The sequence below is a fragment of the Nesoenas mayeri genome (assembly GCF_963082525.1).
Source record: "Nesoenas mayeri genome assembly, chromosome: 24".
NCBI lineage: Eukaryota > Metazoa > Chordata > Aves > Columbiformes > Columbidae > Nesoenas > Nesoenas mayeri.
In genome coordinates this window covers 6,235,206-6,262,994 of record NC_137546.1, presented here as the reverse complement: position 1 = coordinate 6,262,994, position 27,789 = coordinate 6,235,206, and the positions used below count along the sequence as shown (strand labels likewise).

At 63.0% G+C, this 27,789-nt stretch overlaps 1 protein-coding gene across 1 annotated transcript in view; it reads left to right on the top strand.

Annotated features, from left to right (window-relative positions):
* HSPG2 (heparan sulfate proteoglycan 2) overlaps positions 1-26,842 on the top strand; it is a gene marked incomplete at both ends in the record, with an annotated part of 53,192 nt that extends 26,350 nt beyond the window's left edge. The window contains 54 exon segments of the mRNA XM_080358788.1: positions 1,845-2,071; positions 2,146-2,256; positions 2,333-2,433; positions 3,331-3,511; positions 4,264-4,323; positions 4,503-4,625; positions 4,705-4,845; positions 6,363-6,505; positions 6,589-6,724; positions 6,811-6,956; positions 7,041-7,179; positions 7,258-7,412; positions 7,787-7,925; positions 8,021-8,172; positions 8,318-8,456; positions 8,636-8,793; positions 9,315-9,453; positions 9,528-9,679; positions 9,775-9,913; positions 9,995-10,146; positions 10,232-10,370; positions 10,448-10,599; positions 10,683-10,821; positions 10,910-11,061; positions 11,145-11,283; positions 11,366-11,509; positions 11,584-11,718; positions 12,447-12,628; positions 12,709-12,901; positions 12,982-13,161; positions 14,828-15,088; positions 15,165-15,360; positions 15,445-15,542; positions 16,515-16,781; positions 16,858-16,970; positions 17,062-17,209; positions 17,293-17,409; positions 17,673-17,757; positions 17,845-17,989; positions 18,070-18,169; positions 18,255-18,364; positions 18,444-18,552; positions 18,630-18,728; positions 20,040-20,261; positions 21,083-21,315; positions 21,395-21,569; positions 23,162-23,284; positions 23,365-23,418; positions 23,520-23,595; positions 24,672-24,750; positions 24,830-24,900; positions 24,986-25,069; positions 25,161-25,264; positions 26,577-26,842. Of these exon segments, the coding sequence (XP_080214914.1) occupies positions 1,845-2,071; positions 2,146-2,256; positions 2,333-2,433; positions 3,331-3,511; positions 4,264-4,323; positions 4,503-4,625; positions 4,705-4,845; positions 6,363-6,505; positions 6,589-6,724; positions 6,811-6,956; positions 7,041-7,179; positions 7,258-7,412; positions 7,787-7,925; positions 8,021-8,172; positions 8,318-8,456; positions 8,636-8,793; positions 9,315-9,453; positions 9,528-9,679; positions 9,775-9,913; positions 9,995-10,146; positions 10,232-10,370; positions 10,448-10,599; positions 10,683-10,821; positions 10,910-11,061; positions 11,145-11,283; positions 11,366-11,509; positions 11,584-11,718; positions 12,447-12,628; positions 12,709-12,901; positions 12,982-13,161; positions 14,828-15,088; positions 15,165-15,360; positions 15,445-15,542; positions 16,515-16,781; positions 16,858-16,970; positions 17,062-17,209; positions 17,293-17,409; positions 17,673-17,757; positions 17,845-17,989; positions 18,070-18,169; positions 18,255-18,364; positions 18,444-18,552; positions 18,630-18,728; positions 20,040-20,261; positions 21,083-21,315; positions 21,395-21,569; positions 23,162-23,284; positions 23,365-23,418; positions 23,520-23,595; positions 24,672-24,750; positions 24,830-24,900; positions 24,986-25,069; positions 25,161-25,264; positions 26,577-26,842 (7,723 nt within the window).
* Between the last annotated feature and the right edge of the window lie 947 nt (positions 26,843-27,789).

The following is a 27,789-nucleotide window of genomic DNA, read 5'->3' as shown; positions in this document are numbered from 1 at the left end:
ATACCACCCTCCATATACTCACCCTGATATAGCGTCCCCCTATATACTCACCTTGATACACCACTCCCCAGATACCCACCCTGATATAGCACCCTCCATATCCTCACCTTGATATACCACCCCCCAGCTACTCACCCTGATATAGCACCCACCCCTATATATCAACCCCAATATACCACTCTCCATATACCCATCCTGATATACCACCCCCCAGATACCCACCCTGATATACCACCTTCCATATAGTCACCCTGCTATAGCACCCACCATGTACCCAACCTGATGGGCCCACTTCCATATACCCATCCCCTGTATACCCACCCCAATACACCCACCCCCATATAGTCAACTCAATGAGCTCACCCCCATATATCTACCCTGCTATACCCACCCCTCATATACCACCCCCCATACACCCATCCCCCTACCCCAACCCTGATATACCACCCTCTATATACTCACCCTGATATCACACCCCCACAAAGGTGTCCTCATATTGTCACCCCAATATACACACCCCAAATACCCACCTCCATATGCCCACCCCATATCTCCACCCCACTGAGCTCACCCCCATACACCCCCCTGATGCCCCCGCCCCAATGTGCTCATCCCTGTACCCACCCCAACACACCCTCCCCAATGTGCTCACCCCAAAGTGCTCACCACAAAGCGGTCACCCCCATATACTCACCCCAATACACCCACCTCAACATACTCACCCCGATGGGCTTCCCTGATAGACCCACCCCAACGTGCTCACCCTTACACCCACCTTCATATAGACGCCCCAATGTGCTTACCCCAAAATACACCCCCAAAGTGCCCACCCTTATATACTCACCCCAAAATACCCACATCAATGCACTCCTCACCCTTGTACTCACCCCAATATACCAGCCCTGATATACTCACCCCAAATACTCACCCCCATGAACTCAACCCGATGTTCTCCTCCTCCTATACCTACCCCAAAGTGCTCATTCCAATGTGCTCAACCCCATATATGCACCCCAATAAGCTCACCCCACTTATACCCTCCCCCATATACTCATCCCGTTATGCTCAGCCCCAATATATGCACCCCAATGGGCTCACCCCTCTAGATGCACCCCAATATGTTCACCCCAATGTACCCACCCTGAATATGCACCCCTGCTCACCCCAATATACCACCCCAGTATAGTCACTCTGGTGGGCTCACCCCATTGTACCCACCCTGATATGCTCATCTTGATGTTGCACCTCAATATTTTCACCCTGCTATACCCACCCCAATGTACCCATCCTAATATGTTCAGCCCCCAAATCCCCACCCCAAAGGGCTCACCCCAATTCTTGCACCCCAGTATCCCCACCCTGATGTTCTCACCCCAATATTTGCTCCCCAATATGCTCACCCCAGTATATGCACCACAAAGTGCTCACCCCACTATTTGCACCCCAATATCCCCACCCCAATGGGATCACCCTGCTATTTGTACCCCAATATCCCCACCCCAATGTTCTCACCCTAATATTTGTGCCCCAATATGCTCATCCCAGTATTTTCACCAATATCCTCACCCCAATGGGCTCACCCCACTATTTACACCCCAATATCCCCACCCCAATATTCTCACTCCAATATTTGTGCCCCAATATGCTCACCCCAGTATATGCACCACGAAGGGCTCACCCCACTATTTGCACCCCAATATCCCCACCTCAATGGGATCACCCCACTATTTGCACCCCAATATCCCCACCCCAGTGCTCTCACCCCAATATACACCCCCACTATCCCCCCATACCCATCCTGCTATACCCCCCAACATCCTCTCACCCCCTCTTTTCCCCCGCAGCTGCGCCCCTGGTTACGTGGGTGACCCGACGGTGCGGGGCCAGGCGTGTGTCCCCACGGGGTCCCCGGTGCCGCTGGCCGTGCGCGTGCACCCCCCGCGCAGCGCGGTGACACAGGGCAGCGCCGTCACCCTGCGCTGCCACGCCACCGGAGAACCCCCCTTCTATTACCACTGGGCGCGGGAAGATGGGCGACCCCTCCCCGAGGGCGCCCAGAGCCGGCGACAAGGTACTGGGTGGCTCAGGGACAGGGGTGTCCCCAAGGTGGGGGGACTGTGGTGTCACCTGCGTGTCCCCCGCCAGGTGAGGAGCTGCACTTCGCCAGCATCCAGCCCTCCGAAGCCGGTGTCTACGTCTGCTCCTGCCGCAACCTGCGGTACAGCAACGCCAGCCGCGCTGAGGTCATTGTCACTGGTAGGTCATTGTCACCGAGGGGGGGACATGGGGACGAAGGGGAGGAGCGGGGCTCAGCTCTCCTGTCCGGGCACAGAGACCCCTGACAAGCCCATCACCGTCACCGTGGAGGAGAAGCGGGTGCAGCGGGTGAAGCCCGGGGCCGATGTCACCTTTGTGTGCACTGCCAAGAGCAAGGTGAGGGGTGGGGGGCACAGCACGGGGTGGGAGGACACCCTTGGGTGCCCCTGGGGATGTGCAGGGCATGGGGACGCCCCTGTGTGCTCAGGGGGACATGCAGGGCACAGAGACACCCTGGGTGGTCATGGGGACATGCAGGGTGCACAGGGACACCCCTGGGTGCCCACAAGGCATGCAGATACCCCAAGGTGCCCACGGGGACATGCAGGGCATGGGGACACCACTGGGTGCCTGTGGGGATATGCACGGGACAGGGACAGCCTTGGGTGCCTGTGGGGACGTGCAGCCTGTACAGGGACACCCCTGGGTGCCCCAAGGTGTGCAGACACCCCTAAGTGCCCATGGGGACATGCAGGGCATGGGGACACCACTGGGTGCCTGTGGGGATATGCACGGGACAGGGACAGCCTTGGGTGCCTATGGGGACATGCAGCCTGTACAGTGACACCCTTGGGTGCTCCAAGGTGTGCAGATACCCCTAAGTGCCCACGGGGACATGCAGGGCATGGGGACACCCTTGGGTACCCACGGGGACATGCAGGGCGTGGGGACACCACTGGGTGCCCATGGGGACGTGCAGGGGACAGGGACACCCTTGGGTGCCCATGGGGACATGCAGGGCATGGGGACACCCTTGGGTACCCACGGGGACATGCAGGGCGTGGGGACACCACTGGGTGCCCGTGGGGACATGCAAGGTGCACAGGGACACCCCTGTGTGTCCATCCAGCCATATGACCCCCGCAAGCACTCTCGGGTGCCCACTTGCCTCCATGGGTCACCCCTCACCCCTGGATGCCCACCTGTCCCCACTGGGTGCGCAGACAGCCCTGCAGTGCCCCCCACCCCTTTGTGTGCCTATCGCCGTGGCCTCAGGCCCCTCTCCCCCCGCAGTCTCCCGCCTACACGCTGGTGTGGACGCGGCAGAGCCACGGCTCGCTGCCGCCCGGCGCCGTCGACTTCAACGGCATCCTGACGCTGCGGCGCGTGCGCCCCGAGGACGCCGGCGTCTACGTCTGCACCGGCTCCAACATGCTGGACATGGACCAGGGCACCGCCACGCTCTACGTGCAGGGTGGGCACCGGGGTGCCGGGTGGGCTGGGCGCCCAGATAACGGGGTGATGGGCACACTGGGAGCCAAGATGCTGGGGTGGCTTGCTGCCCAGATGCTGTGGTCATGAGTGGGCTGGGTGCCCAGATAATGGGGTGATGGGCACACTGGTTGCCCAGATGCCAGGGCAATGGGCAGGTTGGGCACCTAGACACTGGGGTGAAGGGTGGGCTGGGTGCCCAGACGCCAGGGTGATGGGCTGGCTCGACACCCAGATGTCGGGATGACGGACACACTCGCCCAGGTGCTGGGGCGGCGGGTGGGCAGGACACCCAGATGTGGGGGCAATGGATGGGCTGGGTGCCCAGATGCAGTGGTGATGGGCACACTTGGCACCCAGATGCTGGGGTGTTGGGCAACACTTGGTGCCTGGACGCCAGGGTGATAGGCACCCTGGGCACACAGATGCTGGGGCAATGGGTACATTCACTGCCCAGATGTCGGGGTGATGGGCACATCCAGCACCCAGACATTGGGATGATGGGCACGTTCACTAACCAGATGCCCTGGCAATGGACAGGGTTGCTGCCCAGACACCAAGGTGCTGGGGCAATGGACATAGTCAGCACCCAGTTGCCAGAGTGCTGGGCGCAATGATGCCAGTCATTGAGGCAATGGGTGCGGTGATGCCCAGATGCCAGAATGATGGGCAAGCCAATGCCCAGATGCCAGGGTCATGGGCACGCTCTCCTGAGATCCCCCCTCCTTCTTGCAGCCCCCTCCAAGACTCAGATGTTCTATGGCCCCGTTGAGTTCATGGAGGGGCACAGGCCAGGTAAGTCACCGCAGGGGGTCTCGGGGGGGTCCCCACGCTCCCCCCGCACCCGCTGCACGCCGGGGCTGCACCGCGCACCCCCCACCGGCTGTGCCACGCCACCCCCGCTTCCTACCACCCCCACTGCACCATGGGGGGGGCCCTGGCGAGCCCTGAGCCCCCCCCGCGTATCACCGCAGCCGCCACCGCCGCTGCCCCCACCGCCGCCGTGGAGCCGGCGCAGCTGAGCGTGGCGCCGGGGCAGCCGGCCGAGTTCCGCTGCGTGGGCACCGGCAGCCCCACACCCACCCTCGAGTGGCTCGGTAGGTGCTGCCGGGGACAGGGAGGACATCGACACCGGGTTTGGGGACGTGGGGGTGACGTGGGGCTGTGTCTCTGCAGGGACGCTGCCGCCGCGGGCGGTGGTCCAGGGGGGGACACTGCGTTTCGGCGCCGTGGAGCCCGGGGACGAGGGACACTATGCGTGCCGGGCACGCAGCAGCGCCGGGCAGCACACGGCGAGGGCCTTCCTCCATGTGCACGGTGCGTGTCCTTGTCATCCCCATTGTCCATCCTCAGCATCCTCATCCCCATCATTCCCATCATCCTGGTTCATCTCCATCATCCTTATGGTCCGTCCGCATCATCCCCATCCCAATTGTCCCATCATTTCCCATCATCCCCATCACCCCCACCGTCCACATCATCCCATTGTCCCCATCATCTGCATTATCCCTGCCTGCCCTTTTGTCCCCTTCATCCCTGTCACCCTTCATGATCCCTATCATCCAACCGCATAATCCCATTGTCCCCATCATCCTCATTACCTGCATCATCCCTATCCCCCCCATTGTCCCCATCACCCCCTCATCGCTGTCAGCATCATCCCTGTCATCTCCCATCGTCCATCCCCCTCATCCACACCAACTCCCTTACCCCCAATGTCACTATCATCCCCGTCATCCCTGTCACCGCCATTGTCCCTGTAACTACTTGTCGTCCCCATCACCTTCATTGTCCCCATCATCCCCCATCCCTGCCACTCCCGTTGTCCCCATCATCCTCATTGCCTGCATCATCCCTGACACCCTCATTGTCCCCATCATCCTGCTGTCCTCATCATCCCCATTATCCCTCTCACCTCCATTGTCCCCATCATCTCTGTCATCCCCATTGTCCCCTTTGTCCTCATCACCATCATCCCTGTCACCCCCATTGTCCCCATCATCCAATTGTCCCCATCATCCCCATGGTCTGTATCATCACTATCACCCCCATTGTCCCCATTATCCCATTGTCTTCATTGTTCCCATCATCCCTGTCACCCCCATTGTCTCCATCATCCCATTGTCCCCATCATCCTCATCGTCTGTATCATCACTGTCATCCCCATTGTCCCCATTATCCCATTGTCCTCATCATCCCCATTATCCCTCTCACCTCCATTGTCCCCATCATCCCTGTCATCCCTATTGTCCCCATTGTCCTCATCACCATCATCCCTGTTACCCCCATTGTCCCCATCATCCTCATGGTCTGTATCATCACTATCACCCCCATTGTCCCCATTATCCCATTTTCTTCATTGTTCCCATCATTGCTGTCACCCCCATTGTCTCCATCATCCCATTGTCCCCACCGTCCTCATCATCCCCATCATCCCTCTTGCCTCCATTGTCCCCACCATCCCTGTCATCCCCATTGTCCCCATTGTCCTTGTCACCATCATCCCTGTCATCCCCATTGTCCCCATCATCCTGTTGTCTCTATTGTCCTCATCATCCCCATTGTTCTCATCATCCCCATCATCCCACTTGCCTCTATTGTCCCCATCATCCCATTGTCCTCACCATTCCTGTCATTCCCATTGTCCTCATAGTCCTTGTCACCATCATCCCTGTCACCCCCATTGTCCCCATCATCCTGTTGTCCCTATTGTCCTCATCATCCCCATTGTTCTCATCATCCCCATCATCCCTCTCTCCTCCATTGTCCCCATCATCACGTTGCCCCCATTGCCCCCACCCCCCGATGCCACCCTGACCCCCCGTTTTGCGCAGCGGCCGACGCCCCGCGGGTGCAGGTGAGCCCGGAGCGGACCGAGGTGCAGGAGGGCTCCACAGTGCGGCTCTACTGCCGCGTCGCCGGGTCCCCAACTGCCACCATCACCTGGGAGAAGCAGGGGGGCACCCTGCCGCCGCAGGTGAGCCGGGGCAGCACCCTTGGGTGCTCCTGGGGGGTGTGGGGGCACCGTGGGTGCTGCTCACACTTGCCCTGCTGCCGCAGTCCCGCACCGAGCAGGGTGACATCGCCACGCTGGTCATCCCCACTGTGACAGTGGCCGATGGTGGCATCTACCTCTGCGTGGGCACCAGCGCCGCTGGCACGGCCCGCGCTGCCATCGAGGTGGCTGTGGTGCCAGGTGAGTGGGGGGACACTGGTGGGGTTCAGGGAGGGTTTTGGGGGGGCCGCAGCTCCCCGACATGTCCCCCATTTACCTCCCTGCAGGGGCAGCACCACCCGTTCGCATCGAGTCCTCGTCCCCGTCGGTCACCGAGGGACAGACCCTGGACCTCGACTGCCTGGTGGCTGGATCGGGCCCCGCCACGGTGACCTGGTACAAGCGCGGTGGCTCCCTGCCCGCTGGCCACCAGGTGGGACACGGAGGGGTCACCCCAAATCCTGTGCTGTCCCTCTGCTCTCCGGCACTGATGTGTCCCCATATTGTCCCCTCCCAGGTGTCGGGCACCCGCCTGCGCATCCCCCAGGTGACAGCGGCCGATTCGGGGGAGTACGTGTGCCGGGTGACATTGGGGACCACCATGCGGGAGGCGTCTGTCGTTGTCACTGTGGTGGCTGGATCCGGCTCATCCTATGGTGAGACTAGGCGTGGTGGCACTGAGAGGGACATGCCAGTCCCCAACGGGTGGTCACAGCTCTGTCCTCTTTCCCCAGGGCCACCGGCTTCGGGTGTCCCCATCCGGATTGAGGCGTCATCGTCCACCGTGGCCGAGGGACAGAGCCTGGAGCTCAACTGCGTGGTGGCCGGGCAGGGACAGGCCACTGTCACCTGGTACAAGCGCGGGGGGTCCCTCCCAGCCAAGCACCAGGTAGGGGACAATGTCACCAAGGAGGGGTGTTGGAGTTGATGCACAGCCCTGTGCAAGCTTGAGTGGCCCCGTGCAAGCCCAAATGGCCCTATGCAAGGCCAGGTGACTCGTGCAAGCCCAAGTGACCCCATATAAGCCCAGGTGGCCCCCATGGAAGCCCAGGTGGCCCATGGAAGCCCAGGTGACCCCATGCAAGCCCTGGTAGATTATGCAAGGCCAGATGACCCCATATAAGCTCAGGTGGCCCCATGCAAGCCCAAGTGACCCAGTGGAAGCCCAGATGGCCCCATGGAAACCCAAGTGACCCCATATAAGCCCAGGTGGCTCCTGCAAGCTCAAATAGCCCCGGTGACACCCGTGTCCCCTCCCCGCAGGTGTCCGGGTCCCGGCTGCGGCTGCTGCAGGTGACAGCAGCCGACTCGGGCGAGTACGTGTGCCGGGTGACCAGCGGGGCCACCACCAAGGAATCTGCTGTCATGGTGACAATCCAGCCCAGTGGGGCCAGCGCCTACCGTGAGTGGGGATGGAGGGCAACAGGGCCAGCAGGGGGTCACCGTGCACCGTGATGCTCGCAGTCACCAGTGTCACCCTCCCTTCCCTGTCCCCAGCCCCGAGCAGCACGACCCCGCTGCGCATCGAGTCTCCATCCTCCGCCGTGACCGAGGGCCAGACCCTGGACCTCAACTGCGTCATCGCCAGCCCCACACAGGCCACTGTCACCTGGTACAAGCGTGGGGGGTCTCTCCCGGCCAAGCACCAGGTAGGGGACACGGAGGGGGATGTCCCCAAGGGGGTGGTTGCACTTAACCTGCCACCCCCTGCCAGCCCAGGTGGCCCCATTGAAGCCTCAGCAGCCCCCTGGAAGCCCAAATAACCCCAGTGACACCCGTGTCCCCTCCCCGCAGGTGTCCGGGTCCCGGCTGCGGCTGCTGCAGGTGACAGCGGCCGACTCGGGCGAGTACGTGTGCCGGGTGACCAGCGGGGCCACCACCAAGGAGACATCCATCATGGTGACAATCCAGCCTAGCGGGGCCAGCGCCTACCGTGAGTGGGGACCAGAGGGGACAGGGGACGTCACCCATGGGGTGGTAACACCGCCCTGCGGTGTCCCTGGCTCTGGGATGACTGGATCCCTGGGGAAGCTGCCATGTGTGTGCTCCTGGTGCCCCTTGGAGGGTGACACGTGGTGGTGGCCACAGTCTCTAACCCGTCTCTGTCCCCAGCCCCGGGCAGCACGACCCCCCTGCACATCGAGTCGTCGTCCTTGTCATCCCCGGTGACCGAGGGCCAGACCCTGGACCTCAACTGCATCATCGCCAGCCCCACACAGGCCACTGTCACCTGGTACAAGCGTGGGGGGTCCCTCCCGGCCAAGCACCAGGTAGGGGACATGGAGGGGGATGTCCCCAAGGGGGTGGTTGAGGTTGATGCACAGCCCCGTGCCAGCCCTGGAGGCCCCATGCAAGCTCAGGTGGCCCCATGCAAGCCCAAGTGATCCCGTGCAAGGTCAGGTGGCCTCATGCAAGCCCAAGTGATCCCGTGCAAGGTCAGGTGGCCCCATGCAAGCCCAAGTGATCCCGTGCAAGGTCAGGTGGCCTCATGCAAGCCCGAGTGACCCCATATAAGCCCAAGTGACCCCATATAAGCCCAGGTTGCCCATGGGAGGCCAGATGGCCCCATGCAAGCCCAGGTGGCCCGTGCAAGCCCAGGTGACCCCAGGCAAGCCCAGATGACCCCATATAAGCTCAGGTGGCCCCATGCAAGCCCAAGTGACCCAGTGGAAGCCCAGGTGAACCCATGGAAGCCCAAGTGACCCATATAAGCCCAGGTGGCTCGTGCAAGCCCAAGTGGCCCCATGCAAGCCCAAATAGCCCCGGTGATGCCTGTGTCCCCTCCCTGCAGGTGTCTGGGTCCCGTCTGCGGCTGCTGCAGGTGACAGCGGCCGACTCGGGCGAGTACGTGTGCCGGGTGACCAGTGGGGCCACCACCAAGGAGACATCCGTCATGGTGACAATCCAGCCTAGCGGGGCCAGTGCCTACCGTGAGTGGGGACCAGAGGGGACAGGGGACTGTGCCACAGTCTTCTTGAGGTGACCTTCCCTTCTCTGTCCCCAGCCATCGGTGTCACCCCCCCGCTGCGCATTGAGTCCTCCTCCTCCTCCGTGGCCGAGGGACAGAGCCTGGACCTCAACTGCCTGGTGGCCGGGCAAGGACAGGCCACTGTCACCTGGTACAAGCGCGGGGGGACCCTCCCGGCCAAGCACCAGGTACGGGACATCAGAGGGGCCGTTTGGGGTGGAAAAGGGTTTTTTTTGCATTCTGAGGGGTTTGTGTTACCTACTCACATGTGTCACCCCCCCAGGTGTCGGGCACCCGCCTGCGTATCCCCCAGGTGACAGCGGCCGATTCGGGGGAGTACGTGTGCCGGGTGACATCGGGCGGTGTCACACATGAGACGTCCCTCATCGTCACCATCCAGACAGGCGCCGGCTCCTCTTACGGTACTGGCGACAGGTGGGGGGTGACACAGGGACATGACAGGGACACAGTGGCTGTCCCACTGACCCCGTTGTCACCCCCAGCTGTCGGTGTCACACCGCCGGTGCGGATCGAGACCTCGTCCGCCGCTGTCACCGAGGGACAGACCCTGGACCTCAACTGCATGGTGGCAGGACAGGGCCACCCCCATGTCACCTGGTACCGGCGCGGGGGGGCTCTGCCCCCCAACAGCCAGGTGGGACACTGGGGAGGTGATGTCACCGCACAGGGCACAGCCCTATGCCTGACACTGATGTGTCCCCAACTTGTCACCTCTGCAGGTGTCGGGCACCCGCCTGCGCCTCTTCCAGGTGGCGGTGGCTGATTCGGGGGAGTACGTGTGCCGGGTGACGTTGGGGACTGTGACACAGGAGGCATCTGTCATTGTCACCGTGCCTGGTGGCACCGGTGCCTATTACCGTGAGTGTGAGGGCAGCGCTTGGGGACAGACGGGTGGCACCTCGGTGACAAACATCCCTGTTCTTTGTCCCCCGCAGCCTCAGGCGTGTCCCAGCCCCTCCGCATCGAGTCCTCGTCCTCGGCCATTGCCGAGGGACAGACCCTGGACCTCAACTGCCTGGTGGCCGGATCGGGCCCCGCCACGGTGACCTGGTACAAGCGCGGTGGCTCCCTGCCCGCTGGCCACCAGGTGGGACACGTGGGGTCACCCCAAATCCTGCCCTTGCCCTCTGCTCTCTGCCACTGACGTGTCCCCACATTGTCCCCTCCCAGGTGTCGGGCACCCGCCTGCGCATCCCCCAGGTGACAGCGGCCGATTCGGGGGAGTACGTGTGCCGGGTGACATCGGGCGGCGTCACGCAGGAGACATCCCTCATCGTCACCATCGATGACGGAGCCAGCCCGTCCCACCGTGAGTGCCATCCTTGGGGGGACAGGGACAGGTCCTCAGTGCTGCTGGGAACCAGTGGGGACGTTAACCCTCACCTCTGCCCGTGCAGCCGCCGGTGTCACACCGCCCATCCGCATCGAGTCCTCGGCGTCCTCTGTCACCGAGGGACAGACCCTGGACCTGGACTGCGTGGTGGCCGGGCAGGGACAGGCCACCATCACCTGGTACAAGCGCGGGGGGGCCCTCCCGGCCAAACACCAGGTATGTGGGGACACCGGCGGGTTGAGGGGACGGTGGCCAAGTGTAGCCGGTTGACACCACCACTCCTGCAATTGTGTTGCCAGGTTTCGGGGTCCCGCCTGCGGCTGTCACAGCTCTCAGTGGCTGATTCGGGGGAGTACGTGTGCCGGGCAGACACAGGCAGTGTCACCCGCGAGGCCACCGTCACAGTCACCGTCACCTCCCGTGACAGCTCCAGCTACCGTAAGTGTGGCCATGGGGCAAGGGAGGACACTGGGGGGACACGGGTGAGCTTGGTGGCTTCCCCGTCCCTTTGTCCCTGCAGGTCTGCAGAGCCCCATCATCTCCATTGACCCGCACAGCATGGCGGTGGCACCAGGTGAAGATGCCACCTTCAAGTGCCGTGTCCACGACGGCGCCCGCCCGGTCAACGTCACGTGGCGGATGGGACCTGGCCAACATCTCCAAGGTACGGTGGTCCCCAGGGTGGCCCCGGCACGGTCCCCAGAGTGGCCCTGATGTTGACAGCTCCTCCTTCCCCAGACAATGTGAAGATCAGTGCCAACGGCTCCGTCATCTCCATCGTTGGTGCCCACGTGGGCAACCAGGGTGCCTACCACTGCGTGGCCTCCAACCGCTTCGGGGTCGCCAGCAGCGTCGTCAACCTCCTGGTGCAAGGTGCGAGGTGGCCACGGTGTCCCTGTCCCCATCTCCATGGGCTCGAGATGCTCCCGACGTGGTGATGTCCCACCACCATCTCCATGCTGGTGTCTCCCATGTGTTCTAGATCCCTCTGGGTTGGTGGGTGTCCTCATGCCCTCCATGTGCTCCAGGTGGACCCAGGGTGGTAGTGTCCCTGTCCCCATGTCCCCTAGATGCCCTCAGGATGGTGGTGTCCCCATTGTCATCCTCTGTGTGCTCCAGGTGCCCCCAGTGTACTGGTGTCCCCATCCCCATGTCCTCTCCGTGCTTCAGGTGCTCCTGGAGTGGTGGTGCCCACATCCCTGTGGTGATGTCCTCCAGGTCCCCCGGGGCTGTGGTGTCCCCATCCCCATGTTGATGTCCTCTATGTGTTCCAGATGTTCCTGGGGTGGTGGTGTCCCCAGCCCCACTCTGATGTCCTTCCCAAGTTCCACATGTCCCCAGGGTGATGGTGTCCCCATGGCCATGCTAATGTCCTTAGTGGTGGTGTCCCCATCCCCACACTGATGTCTTCCATGTGCTCCAGATGTCCCCAGGGTGATGGTGCCCCATGGCCTTGCCAACATCCTTAGTGGCGGTGTCTCCACCCCCACATCCTCCATGTGCTCCAGGTGTCCCCACGGTGATGGTGTCCCCATGGCCATGCCAACGTCCTTAGTGATGGTGTCCCCCTCCCCACACTGATGTCCTTCCCCCATCTCCAGGTGCCCCTACAGTATCAGTGATGCCACCGGGGCCTGTGACGGTGAAGGAGGGCAAGTCCATCAGCCTGGAGTGCCTGGGCCGGGGGGAACCGCGGCCGTTGGTGCGCTGGAGCCGGCCAGGCTCCCGGCAGAAGGTGGAGCACCAAACGCTGCTGCACATGGACAGCCAGGCCATCCTGCAGGTGCGTGGGGACACCCGTGGGTGTGGGGGACACCCGTGGGTGCCGGGTGCTCCCCGCCCACCCCGTGTCCCCTCCACCAGCTCTCACCAGCCAAGCCAGAGCACACCGGCGCCTACGTCTGCACGGCACACAGCGCCCTGGGCTCGGCACAGGCACGAGTGGACGTCACGGTGGAGACAGCGCAGCGGCAGCCTGGTGCCCCCCAGGTCACCGCGCCCTCCAGCATCACCGTGGTGGCCGGGGACACCGCCACGCTGCACTGCACGGCCACAGGTACCACGTGGGTGGTGGCGGAGAGGACGTCCCGCCACGGTGGCTGACGCCGCGGTGATGGACGCCGGTGTTGGCCGCAGGGGAGCCGGCGCCGCGGGTGGAGTGGTCGAAGCTGCGGGCGCCGCTGCCCTGGCAGCACCGCGTGGTGGACGGCAGCCTGGTCATCCCCCGCGCCGCGCAGCAGGACTCAGGCCAGTACATCTGCAACGCCAGCAGCGCGGCCGGCTACGCCGAGGCCTTCATCACCCTCGACGTGGAGAGTAAGGGGGTGACGGGAGGGTGGGGGTGGCCCCTGGGTCCCTCCTGCCATCTCCACCGACTCCTTCGCCCCGTCACCCATCTGTGGCTCCTCTCTGTCCTTCCTTGGCACATCTCTGTCTCCGTCACTGCTCCCACCCTCCCATCCAGCTCTTCCTCATGGATCCATCTTCATCCATCCTGGCACGACTCCTCCTCTCCATGTCCTCTTGAGCTTCTCCATCCAGCTGTTCCTCATGGATGTGTCCTCCTGCTTGTCCCATCCCTGTGCACATCCATCTCTATGTCTGCGCTCTCTTCCATCCATCCCCTGTTCATGGACCTGTCATCGCTCAACCTCCCAACTCACACCCAGCTCCCCATCTCAAACATCTCCATCCACCCCTTCCTGGTGGATTCATCCATCGCTCATCCATCCCAGCTCACACCCAGCTCTCCATCTCAAACATCTCCATCCACCCCTTCCTGGTGGATTCATCCATCGCTCATCCATCCCAGCTCACACCCAGCTCTCCAGATTCTCTCACACCCACTCTCAGTCCCTTCCTTGTGGATCTGTCCATGTCTCGTCCATCCCAGCACACGCCCATCTCTCCATCTGCTCTCAAACTTCTCCATCCACCCCTTCCTGGTGGATTCATCCATCAATCAGCCATCCCAGCTCACATCCACCTTTCTGTCTTCTCCCAAACCCCTCCAACCATCCATCTCTTCCTGGTGGATTCATCCATTACTCAACCATCGCAACAAAAGCCCATCCCTCCATCTTCTCTCAAACTTCTCCAGCTGTCCTTTCCTTGTGGATTCATCCATCGTTCATCCATCCCAACTCACACTCATCTCTCCATCTCCTTTCAAACTCCTCCATCCATCCATCTCTTCCTTGTGGATGCAACCATCACTCAGCCACATCCATCTCTCCACCTCCTCTCAAACTTCTCCATCCATCCCTTCCCTTGTGGATGGGTCCAGCTCTCATCCATCCCAGCACACGCTCGTCTCTCCATCTCCTAACTTCTCCAGCTATCCTTCCTTGTGGATCTGCCCATCATTTGTCCATCCCAGCTCACATCCACCTCTCCATCTCCCCTCTCACCCCTGCATCCATCCTTCCCCTTGTGGATCCATCCATCTCTGGTCCATCCCAGCACATGCCCACTTCCATCTTCACTCACACCCTCCCACCATTGCCCCATTCTTTGCCCCGTTGACCCACTCATTGCCCCCTTGACTCACTCATTGACCTGTTGTCCCGTTCTTTGCCCCGTTGACCCACTCATTGCCCCATTGACTCACTCATTGACCTGTTGTCCCATTCTTTGCCCCGTTGACCCACTCATTGCTCCATTGACCCACTCATTGCCCCATCAACCCATTCTTTGCCCTGTTGTCCCGTTATTTCCCCATTGACCCACTCATTGCCCCATTGACTCAGTCATTGACCTGTTGTCCCATTCTTTGCCCCATTGACCTACTCATTGCTCCATTGACCCACTCATTGCCCCATCAACCCATTCTTTGCCCTGTTGTCCCATTATTGCCCCATTGACCTACTCATTGCTCCATTGACCCACTCATTGCCCATTTGACCCATTCCTTGCCCCATCGACCACCTTTTGCCCCATCCTGGCTGTGGCTGGGTGCTGACGGCACCACCTATCCCCGCAGCGCCACCATACGCCACCAGCCTGCCGGAGGAGAGCGCGGTGCGCGCCGGCGACGCGCTGCAGGTGCAGTGCCTGGCCCACGGCACCCCCCCGCTGCTCTACGCCTGGGACAAGGTCAACGGCAGCCTCTCGGCACGCGTCGCCCACCGCGGCGGCCTCCTCCGCATCAGCCCGGTGCTACCTGCCGACGCCGGCACCTACCGCTGCCTCGTCACCAACCGCGTCGGCACGGCCGAGGCCTTCGCCCACGTGGCCGTCCACGGTGAGACCCCCTCCCCAAGCAGGGGTGCTGCTCGCTGGGGACGCGGGGTACCATCAGGGCTTTACATCCCGCCCAGGTGACGCCAGTGACAGTGGAGACGGCGGCGGCGGTCCCTTGACTGTACGGGTGACACCGGGGAGCCTCGTCCAGGGGGTCGGCAGCACCGCTGAGTTCGCCTGCACCGTCTCAGGGGACCCCCAGGCGCGTCTGGAGTGGCTGAAGGACGGCGGGGAGCTGCCCCCCACCCACAGCGTGCGGGATGGGGTGCTGCGGTAAGGACGGGGACACGGCGGTGGGGACTCCCCTGCTGTCCCCCCTGCGGGGTCCCACACGCACACGCCGCCGTGTCCCCACAGGATCCCGGAGCTGGCGTGGGGGGCGCAGGGGGTGTACGTGTGCCGCGCCAGCGCCCCGGGCGTGCAGGCGGAGGACAGAGCCACCCTCAGCGTCCAGGGTAGGAGTGACACCCGCAAACGGGGGGCACGGGCACCCCCCAACCTGTCCTCAACAACACTGGCACCCCAGCTCCCCAAATCCAGGGGCACCCCCCAACCCATTGTCCCATCCTCACAGACACCCTGCTACCCCCACCCCCCCATGCCCTTGGGCACCTCAGTGCCCCCCAAATTCCTACACCCATGGGCACCCAGGTAGCCCCATCTCTCCCCACATCCCCCAACACCCTGGTACCCCCCAATATCTTTCCAACCCTACAGGCACCCCCATTGCCATCTCCATAGCTGTGGGCACCCCAGTACCCTCAAACTCACCCTGTGCCCACAGACACCCTTGTACCCCCATTTTCCCACACCCACAGACACCCTGGTATCCCCAATTCTCCCTGCACCCCAGCACCCCCTATTTTTTCCCACACCCATGAGCACCCGAATACCCCAAAATCCTCCCCATACCTGAAGGTGCCCCAATACCCCCAAGCTCTCCCTGTACCTGTGGGCACCCCAATACCCTCAATCTCTCCTGACACCCATGAGCACCCCAATACCCCAAAACTCTCCTCATTCCCACAGGCACCCCAGCACTCCCAGTCTCTCCCTATGCCTGTGGTCACCCCAGTGACCCAAATCTCTCCCAACACCCATGAAAACCCTGGCACCCCAAATCTCTCCCCATGGCCATGAGCACCCCAATAGCCCCAAACTCTCCCCGCACCCATGGGCACCCCAATACTCCCCATCTCTTCCTATGCCTGAGAGTACCCGGATAGCCCAAATTTCTCCCCATGCACATGCGTACCCCAATACCCCAAATCTCTCCCCATACCCACAAGCCCCCCAACACCCCAATTTCTCCCCACACCCTTGAGCACCCCATTTCTCCCCATCTCTCACGCCCCTCGTTGGCACCCCAGACTGCATTACCCCCCTATACCAGGGGGCACCCCAAAACCCCACCGCTCCCCCCCAAGCTCTCCCCAGGGCACTGATCAACGTGCGGACAGCGGTGCAGACGGTGCTGGCGGGGACAGCGGTGGAGCTAGAGTGCCTGGGCTTGGGGGAACCCCGTCCCCATGTCACCTGGAGCAAAGTGGGGGGTCGCATCCGCCCTGGGGTGCAGGTCCGTGCCGGCACCCTCACCTTCGAGCGGGTGGAGCGGGCGGACGCGGGGCAGTACCGCTGCACCGCCACCAACGCCGTGGGCACCGTCCAGTCCCACCTCATCCTCCATGTGCAAGGTGAGGGCTGGGGACACAGCGCCGGGGACGCACACCACGTCACCATGGGGTGGTGACACTTTCGCCGTGTCCCCAGCCACCCCGCAAATCGCCGGGCAGCCCGAGGTGAAGGAGGTGGCGGTGGGTTCGGCGGCTGTTCTGCCCTGTTTGGCGTCAGGATTCCCGGTGCCGGAGATTACCTGGAGCAAGGTGAGGGTGCGGGGATGGGGATGCGAGGGCAGGGGGCACCCTATGGGTGCTGACCCCCCCTATGGGTGCTGACCCCCCCGCTGTGCCGCAGCTGGAGGGGGAGCTGCCGGCGGGGGCGCGGGCGGAGGGGAACGTCCTGACGCTGCCGGCCGTGCGCCACGAGGACGCCGGCGTCTACGCCTGCGCCGCCACCAACGCCCGCGGCCGGGAGACGGCGTATTACGTCCTCAAGGTCCGAGGTGAGGACAGACGGATGGACAAACAGACGGGAAGAGTCGGGGGGGATATACCCGCACCCCTTATGACCCCACTGTCCCCGCAGAGCACCTGGTCCCCTATTTCGGGCAGACGCCGCACTCCTTCCTCCCCCTGCCCACCATCAAGGACGCCTACAAGAAATTCGAGATTGTCATCACCTTCCGACCTGACGCTGCCGATGGTGAGCGTGTCCCCTGCGTGTCGCCTGCATGTCCCCTGCGTGTCCCCCATGCATCCCCTCCATGTCCCCTCCACATCCCCTCCATCCTTTCCTCCTCCATCCTCCCTCTCTCCCTCCTCTACCTCCCATTCTCTACTCAGCCACCCCCCTCACCCCTTATGGGGGGTTTCTCCTCCACCCTGGGGGTGTTTCGGGGTCCCTATGAAGGTGACACCCTGCCAGGGGGTGGGACCCACCCTCCCTGACCCACTGATCCCCCCCAGGGCTCCTCCTCTACAACGGGCAGCGGAAAAACAGCGGCGCCGACTTCATCTCCTTCGGGCTGGTGGGCGGCCGCCCCGAATTTCGGTGAGACCCATCAGCGGCTGCTAAGGGTGGGGGAAATGGGTGCCAGCACCCTCCTACACCCATTGTCCTCCCTAAAAAACCCCCCAGGTTTGACGCGGGTTCGGGCATGGCCACCATCCGGCACCCCACGCCGCTGCGCCTGGGCGAGTTCCACACCGTCCGGCTGCTCCGCAACCTCACCCGGGGGTCGCTGGCGCTGGACAGGCACCCACCAGTTAACGGCACCTCCCAGGTATTTTGGGGAGGGGGGTTGGTGCATTTGGGGTGGGGGTCGGAGTGCTGGAGGGGGTGCCCACCCGCCTGTGCCCGCAGGGGAAGTTCCAGGGGCTGGATCTGAACGAGGAGCTATTCCTGGGGGGTTACCCCGATTTCGACGCTGTGGCCAAGACGGGGCTGAGCCGCGGGTTTGTGGGTGAGTGACGGGGTTTTGGGGGGCGGGGGAGGGCGCTGAGCGTCGTGTCAGCCCCCCGGCTTCCTCCATCCCCGTCCCTCCGCAGGCTGCGTGCGCCAGCTGCGCATCCAAGGGGAGGAGGTGGCTTTTGGGGACATGGACCTGCAGGCGCACGGTGTCACCAGCTGTCCCACCTGCCAGGACCGGCCGTGCCAGGTGAGAATGGCAGTGCCGGGGGTTGCCCACCCATCCCCACCCATCCCCACCTGTCGCTGACACCCGTGTCACCCCCTAGAACGGCGGCGTGTGCCAGGACGCTGAGAGTGGCACCTACGTGTGTCGCTGTCCCCACGGCTTCACCGGCAGCAACTGCGAGTACTCGCGGGCTCTGCACTGTCACCCAGGTAAGGCGGCCATGTCCCGCGGGGATGTCACCCCCAGTCCCTCCCCACATGGGTGCTGATGGCTTGTCACCCTACAGAGGCGTGTGGTCCTGATGCCACCTGCGTCAACCGGCCGGACGGGCAGGGCTACACCTGCCGCTGTCACCTGGGCAAGGCTGGGGACAGGTGTACTGAGGGTGAGCACTGCAGGGACATGGGGATGGTGCTGGCACCACCCTGGGGACACGGGCATGGGTGGGGACCACCCTGAGGAGATGGGGACGTGGCTGGGAACCACCCTGGGGTCACAGGCCTGATGGGGACAGGGGTTTAGGCACCATCTGGGGAGATGGGCATCACAGATGGATGGACGTGGGTCACTGGGTACCACCCCAGGTTGATGGGCATGATGGGGGACTGGGGACCACTGTGGGGACACAGGCTGAGTCCCACCCTGGGGAGATGGGCATGGGACTGGGTACCACCTTGGGGACATGGGGATGGGGCTGGGGACCACAGCAGGAATATGGCAACAGGGCAGGGGACCATCCGGGGGAGATGGGCACCATGGGGATAGGGGATTAGGTCCCACCCCAGGGAGATGTGGCACCATGGAGCTGGGACCACCCTGGGGACAGAGGCGTGGGGTGGGAACCCCCCCAGGGAGATGGACACGTGGCTGGGAACCATCCCAGGGACATGGGGACAGAGCTAAGGGCCACCCCAGAGAAATGGACATGGGGCTACAGACCATCCAGGGGACGTGGGGACAGGGCTGGGGACCACCCCAGGGAGATGGGCACAAGGTTGGCACCACCCTGGGGACTCAGGGACAGGGGTGGAGACCACCATGGGGAGATGGGCATGGGTCTGGGTAGTGCCCTGGGGACATGCGGATGGGGACCACCCCAGGGAGATGGACACCATGAGGATGGGGTCCCACCACATGAGATGGGCACCATGGGGATGGGGGATTGAGGACCACCCTGGGGACATGGGCTGAGGACCACCCTGAGGAGATGGGCACCATGGGGTTGGAGGTTTGGGTCCTACCATAGGAAATGGGCACCATGGGAATGGAGGATGAGTTCCCACCATGGGGAGATGGACACTATGGGGATGGAGAACTGGGTCCCACCACAGGGAGGTGGGGATGGGGCTGTGGGCTACCCATGGGGATGGGGGATTAGGGACCAGCCTAGGGACACAGGCTGAGGACCACCCTGGGGAGATGAGCATAGGTCTGGGTACCACCGTGGGGTCACAGGGTGGGGGCCTATCCTGGGACGTGGACGTGGGACTGGGGAGATGGGCACCATGAGGATGGAGTCCCACCACAGGAGATGGGGTCACTGTGGGGCTGGAGGTTTGGGTCCCATGGCAGGGAGATGGGGATGGAGGATGAGTTCCCACCTTGGAGAGATGGACACTATGGGGATGGGGCTGGGGACCACCCTGGGGACACCCTGGGGACATGGTCCCCACGGGGTGCTGACGGGGCCGCGCAGGCGAGGCGGTGAGCGTGCCGTCCTTCGGCGAGGCCGGGGCCTTCGTGTCCTACCCGCCCCTGACCAACGTGCACCACGAGCTGCGCGTGGACGCCGAGTTCCTGCCGCTGGCGCCCGACGGGCTCCTGCTCTTCAGCGCCGGCAAAGCCGCCCCCGTCGAGGACTTTGTGGCCTTGGCCATGGCCGGCGGCCACCTCGAGTTCCGCTACGAGCTGGGCTCAGGTGGGTGGCACCGGGACCCTGGGTGTTGCGAGCGAGCTGGCGTTACTGGGGTCCCCCAATATCATAGGGTTGCCTGAGCTGTGGTGGGATCCCCTGACATCAGTGGGGTCCCCAGGTGTCACTAGGGTCCTTTGGCATCATTGGGGTCCCCAGGCGTCCCTGGGGTCCTTTGACACAAGAGGGGTCCCCAAGCATCACCAAGGTCCTTTGGTGTCATTGGAACCTCCAAGTGTCACCGGGGTCTCTTGGCACCACTGGGCCCCACGGGAACTGCCAGGGTCCCTGGGCATTGGTGGGGTCCCCAAGTGTCACTGCGGTCCTTTGGCACCACTAGGGTCCCCAAGTCTTAGGGGGGTCCCTTGGTGTCATTAGAGTCTTCAAGTGTCACCAGGGTCTCTTGGCATCATTGGGGTCCCCAAGCATCACCTCCAGGGTGTCACTAGGGTTCCTTGGTGTCACTGAGGTACCCAGGCACCACCACTGGGGTGTCACTAGGGTCCCTTGGTGTCATTGGTGTCCCCAAGCATCACTGCCATCACTGGAGTCCCCAAGAGTCACCGGGGTCCCTTGGCCTTATTGAGGTCCCCGGGCATCACCAGGGTCCCCTGGCACCACTGGGGTCCCCAAGTGTCACCAGGATCCCTTGGTCCCACGGAGGTTTCCAGGCGCTGCCAGGGTCCCTGGGCATCAGGGGGGTCTCCTGGTGTCACCGGAGTCCCCTGTCACCACCAGAGTCCCCCAGCATCACCCAGGGCACCTCTCAGCTCCCTCTGCGCCCCCAGTGTCCCCCTGTGATGCCATCACCCCGTCCGTCCCCACAGGCACAGCGGTTCTCCGCAGCGCCGAGCCGGTGGCACTGGGCCGGTGGCACCGGGTGACAGCCGAGCGGGTGCACAAGGACGGGACGCTGGTGGTGGATGACGCCGCCCCAGTGAAACGCTCCTCGCCCGGCAAGAGCCAAGGACTCAACCTCCGCTCCCCCCTGTACCTGGGGGGCACCGAGCCGCCCCTGCGCCCCCCGACCAACGTCTCCTTCCGCGGCTGCATCGGAGAGGTGAGACCCCCCATCCCCACAACCCGGACGCCTGGGTCCCCTCCTTGACCCCCCCATTTGGTGTGTTCCCCCCCGCCAGGTGTCCATCAACGGGAAGAAGGTGGATTTGGGGTACAGCTTCCTGCGCAGCCGCGGCGTGGGGCAGTGCGGGCAGCCATCGCCCTGCCTGCGCGCTGCCTGCCTGCACGGGGGCCGCTGCCTGCCCCTGCCCGACGGCGCTGCCCACCGCTGCCTGTGCCCCCCCGGCTTCGGCGGTGAGTGCCGACGTGGGCACGTTGGCGTGTGCGCACCGTGTGTGTGAGCTGGGCGTGCACGTGTGCTGTGCACGCGTGCGTGCATGTGTTGTGCATGCGTGTGCACCGTGGGTGCTGCATGTGCGTGCGCGTGTGCTGTGCAAGCGCGTGCGCTGTACACGCACGTGGGCTGTGTGTGCATGTGTGCTGTATGTGCAAGCTTGTGTGCTGCGCATGCATGCGTGCTGTGTGTGCATGTGCTGTGCATGCAAGTGTGCTGTACATGCACGTATGAGCACTGTGCAAGATGTGCTGTGCATTGTGCATTTGCAGGACGCGTGTGTGCTGTGCGTGCACGTGTGCTGCATGTGTGTGCCGTGCATGCAAGTGTGCTGTACATGCGCATATGAGCACTGTGCATAGAGATGCTGTGCATTGTGCATTTGCAGGACGCTTGTGTGCTGTGCATGCACGTGTGCTGCATGTGTGTGCCGTGCATGCGTGTGTGCTGTACATGCGCATATGAGCACTGTGCATAGAGATGCTGTGCATTGTGCATTTGCAGGATGCATGTGTGCTGTGTATTCGTATGCAGATTGCATGTGTGCGCTGCATGTGTTTGCTGTGCACGTGTGCTGTGCACGCGTGTGCCCTGTGCATGCACGTGCTGTGCGTGTACGTATGAGCACTGCGTGTATATGTGCTGTGCGTGCATGTGTGCACTGTGCACGATGCGTTTGCATGGTGCGTGCATGTGTGCTGTGCATGTACCACGTGTGCGCATATGCTGCACATGTATGTGGGCTGTGTGCTGTGTGTGTGTTTGCTGTGCGTGCGTGTGCACTGTGCCTGCACGTGGGAACATACCCTGTCCGTGCATGTGTGCATGTGCTGTGCATGCACATGTGCATGAGTTGTGCACCCGTTGTGCATGCTTGCACACTCTGCATGCACGCGTGCTGTTCATGCATGTGTGCTGTGCATGCAAGCGTGTGCACCATGCACACGTGCTGTGCGTTCACATATGAGCACTGCGTGTACGTACGCTGTGTGTGCACTGTGCATGGTGGATTTGCAGCATGCGTGTGTTGTGCGTGCACTGCAGGTGTGTACGTGCTGCACGTGCGCTGTGGCTGCATGTGTGAGCATTTTGCCAGCGGGTGCATCTGCTGCGCACACCCACTGTGTGCATCTGCCACGGTCTGCAGTGCCTGCGGGTGTGTGTTGTGTGTGAGCGCATTTGGTGCACGTGCAGGGCTGCTGTGCACACCGTGTGCACCGTTTGCACGTGGGTGCATCTGCTGCACGTGTGTCTGCATCTGCTGTGTGGTGCATGCACTTGGTGCACACACGTGGGTGCTGTGCACGGGGTGCAGTTTGCACATGTGTGCATCTGCCGTGCATGCGTGTGTGTGGACGTGTACACACTGCACATACACGTGCACCATTTGCACAGGTGCGTGGCGTGCATGAGGGTGCACCGTGGGTGCTGTGCATGCACACACTCCTCGTGTGCATGCTCACACATGCATGTGTGTGCAAGAGCACACCAGGGAGGGCAGCAGACCCTTGTACCCGCCTGTGTCACCGATTGTCACCCTCCGTGTCCCCAGGGCCGCACTGTGAGCAGGAGGAGGACCGCTGCCTGCACCGCAACCCCTGCCTGCATGGTGGCACCTGCAAGGACAACACCTGCCTGTGCCCGCCGGGCTACAGCGGCCCCCTCTGCCAGCACAGTGAGTGGGGGACGCCTGGGGACACTTGGGGACATGGGGAGGACACATGCCACCCCGTCCCCAATCCCTCTCGCCCACAGATTCAGCGCTGGCGGAGCTGGAGCAGGACTGGCAGGAGGGCAGCGGGGGTGGCGGTAGGTCTCTGCGCCCGTTTTCCCTCCTTTTGCACCCAAAAGTGATGCTGCGGGTGTGACGGGTGGGGGTGCCCCCCCCTTATTCCCCCTTCTCCCCACAGACGCCCCCGGCCAGTTCAGCGCCGCCTTCCAGGACGGATCGTACCTGGCCCTGCCCGGTCACCTCTTCCCCCGCGGGTGAGTGACAGTGGGGACGGGCACCCCTGGGTGGGTGCTGCACCCTGTCCCGCAGCACTGCACCCCTTCCTGCAGCGTTGCACCCATCGCAGCATTGCACCCAGTGCAGAATTGCACCCACCGTGGTGTTGTACCCATTGCAGCACTCACATCCTTCCTGGGGTGCTGCACCCTCCCCACTGAGCTGCACCCTTCCTTCCCGCAGCATTGCACCCTCACCGGGTGCTGCACCCCTTCCTGGAGCTTTGCACCCATTGCCACTTTGCACCCTTCCCCAGGTGCTGCACGCAGAATGGTGTTGAACCCTCCCAGAGTGCTGCACTCATTGCACCCATCCCAGGGTGCTGTGCCCTTCTTGGGGTGCTGCAGCCTTCCCAGGGTGCTGCACCCATCATGGCTTTGCAACTTGGCAGAGTACTGCGCCCATTGCACCCTCTTGGAGTGCCACACCTTTCATGGCACTGCACCCAACCCAGGGTGCTGCATCCATTGCATCCATCCCAGGGTGCTGTACCCTTCACGGGGTGCTGCACCCATCATGGTCTTTTCTGGGGCACTGCACCCATTGAGCCACAGCACCCATCCCAGGGTGCTCCACCCATTGTGCCATTGCACCCATTCTGGGGTGCTGCACCCATCCCAGGGTGCTGCACCCATCATGCCTTTGCACCCATTCTGGGGTGCTGCAGCTTTCCCATGGTGCTGCACCCACTGCACCCATCCCAGGGTGCTGCACCCATTATGCCATTGCACCCATTCTGGGGTGCTGCACCCATCCCAGGGTGCTGCACCCATCATGCCTTTGCACCCATTCTGGGGTGCTGCAGCTTTCCCAGGGTGCTGCACCCACTGCACCCATCCCAGGGTGCTGCACCCTTCTTGGGGTACTGCACCCATCATGGCATTGCAACTTCCCAGGGTGCTGCATCCATTGCACGCATCCCAATGTGCTGCACCCTTCTCATGGTGCTGCATCCATCATGGTCTTGCCCTCTTGCTGGGTGCTGCACCCAGCTCAGGGTGCTGCACCCTTCCTGGGGTGCTGCACCCACCGCACCGTCCCCCTCTCCCCACAGCCCCCCCGAGGCGCCGGACACCATCGAGCTGGAGCTGCGGACAGACAGCGCCGAGGGGCTGCTGCTGTGGCACGGGGCGGTGAGCAGGGGGACGCCGGCGGGGAGGGGACCCCAGGGTGGGGGTCAGGGTGCTCCTCACACCCCCACTGTGCCCGCAGGAGCCCAGCGAGGGCGGCAAAGCCAAAGATTTCATCGGCCTCGGCTTGAAGGACGGACATCTGGTGTTCAGGTCAGCGGGGACACCCAGCGTCACCCCAGGGTGCCCCATGTCACCCAAGGGTGCTCCCCATACTGAGCCTCTCCCACCCCTGCAGCTACCAGCTGGGCAGCGGCGAGGCCACCATCGTCTCTGAAGACCCCATCAATGACGGCGAGTGGCACCGGGTGACGGTGACAAGGTGGGTGGGGTTGGGGAAGGGCTGGGGGGGTCGGGGTGCGGTGCTGACGGGTGCTGACGGGTGCTGATGGGTGCTGATGGGTGCTGTGCAGGGAGGGCCGGCGCGGGCGGCTGCAGGTGGACGGGGAGGAGCCAGTGACCGGAGAGTCCCCAGGAACCAACGTCATGGCCAACACCCAAGGCAGCGTCTACGTGGGTACGGTGACACTTGTGGACACAGCGGGGGACATGGGATAGACATGGGATGGGACACGTTGGTGGGACAGGGAATGGGACACAAGATGGGACACAGGGTGGGACATGGAATGGACACAGGATGGGACATGGGCTGGGACACATGGTGGGACACATCATGGGAGATGGGATGGACATGGGATGGGACATACGGTGGGACACGGGGTGGGACATGAGATAGGACATAGAATGGAAACCGGATGGGACACAGGGTGGGACATGGGCTTGGACACGTGTTGGGACATAGGACAGACCAGGGAATGGGACATGGGCTGGGACACATGGTGGGACAGGGCACAGGATGGGACATGGGCTGGCTCATGGGAGGGGTGACATGATGGGACTTAGGAGAGGACCCGGGACAGGATGTGGTAAGGGGTGGCGTATGGGAGGGGACACAGGTTGGACATGGGAGAAGGACACCCGATGGGCTGTAGGACAGGACACAGGGTGGCCACGGGATGGGACACAGGAGGGGACATGGGACAGGGCATGTGGTGGAAGTAGGATGTAGGTCAGGGGGTGGGGACACCTGATGGCACATGGGATGGAACCTGGATGGGACACATGGTGGGACAGGGGACAGGCACGGGGTGGGACAGGGGTTGGACACAGGGTGGGGACATGATGCAACATGACATGGGACATGGGACAGACATGGGGTGGGGATACCTGATGAGACATGACATGGCACATGGGACGGACATGGAATGTCACATGGGATGGACAGGGGGTGGGGACACATGATGGCACATGGGACAGAACCTGGATGTGACACAAGATGGGACATGTGGTGGGACAGGCAGGGGATGGACATGGGGTGGGCTCACCTGATGGGACGTGGGGTGGGGACATGATGGGACGTGACCCAGGGGATGGACAGGGGGTGGGTTCACCTGATGGGACGTGGGGTGGGGACATGATGGGACGTGACCCAGGGGATGGACATGGGGTGGGTTCACCTGATGGGACGTGGGGTGGGGACATGATGGGACGTGACCCAGGGGACGGACATGGGGTGGGTTCACCTGATGGGACGTGAGGTGGGGACATGATGGGACGTGACCTAGGGGACGGACATGGGGTGGGTTCACCTGGTGGGACATGACATGGGACATGAGGTGGGGACATGATGGGACGTGACATGGCACAGGGGACGGACACGGGGTGGGAACATGATGCAATGGGACATGTGGTGGACATGGGCAGGGACACGGGATGGGACACCAGGTGAGCTCCCACACCCACATGTCCCCGTGTCCCCGTGTCCCCAGGCGGTGCCCCGGACCCCCGCGCTCTGACCGCCGGCAAGTTCAGCTCGGGTGTCACCGGGTGCGTGCGGGGGCTGGTGCTGGCGCCCTCTGGGGCCCCCCCGCACCCCATCGACCTGCAGCACGGCGCGGTGGGGGGCTCCCCCGCCCCCCCCCTGCCCCTCCTAACCTTCCCCAAAGTATATTTTGGGGGGAATTTGGCCAATGTTATGATTTTCCAAAAAAAACCAAAAGCCAGGAGGAAACGGTGCTTCGCTGCCCCGGGGTGACACCGGGGGGGGGGCCGGGACCCCCAAAAATGTTTACACCCCCCCCCCACCCCCACTGCATTCCCCCCGCCCCGAAACTGTGCAGGGGCGGCCGTGCCGCCTGGTGCCCCCTGGGGTGGCGGTGGGGGGGACGCGAGGGACAATCGGGTGCTGGCGGGGACCCCGCGGGGGGGCAGCATTAAAGGAGCGAGAACCAGCGGCTGTGTCTGTGGGGGCTGCGCCGGGGGCATGGGGGATATGGTATGGGGGGGTATGGTATAGGTGTGGGGTGTTGGGGGGTGTATTATGTGTGGGGGGTGCAGGGGGGATTATGGCATGGGGGTATAGGGGGTATGGGATGGAAGGGTTATGGTATAGGGGTGCAAGGATGCATGGTATGAGGGGTGTATGGTATGGGGGGGTGGGGGGATGCTATGGGTGGTGTATGGGTCCCTGGAGGGGGGGTTAGTGGTGGTGTGATATGGGGAGGGGATGGTATAGGGGTTGCTGGGCCGTATGAGGGTGCAGGTGGGTAGGGTATGGGGGTCTGGGGGGTATGAGGGGGCGTGGTATGGGATTCTGGGGGCGTATAGTATGGGGATGCAGAGATGGTATAGAGGGGCTATGGTAAGGGGGAGGGACTATGGTATGGGGGTGTATGCTACGGGGGGTTATGACACGGGGCTATAGGATGGAGTAGATGTAGTATGGGGGCTATGGGGAGGGTATGGGGCGGGGGTTTGGTATGGGGGCTATGGTGTGCGGTCCGGTACGGACGGTGCGGGAGGGCGGCGGCCGTACGAGGCCTCGGGAACACACGGACACACACACATGGACATACAGACACACACACGGACACACGCACTGACACACCGACGCACGTTCCCGCGCTCCGCTCGCGCTGCCGGAGTGGGCGGAGCCACCTCCCGCCGGGCGCGCCAGGCCCCGCCCCCAGGCGCGACGCTCAG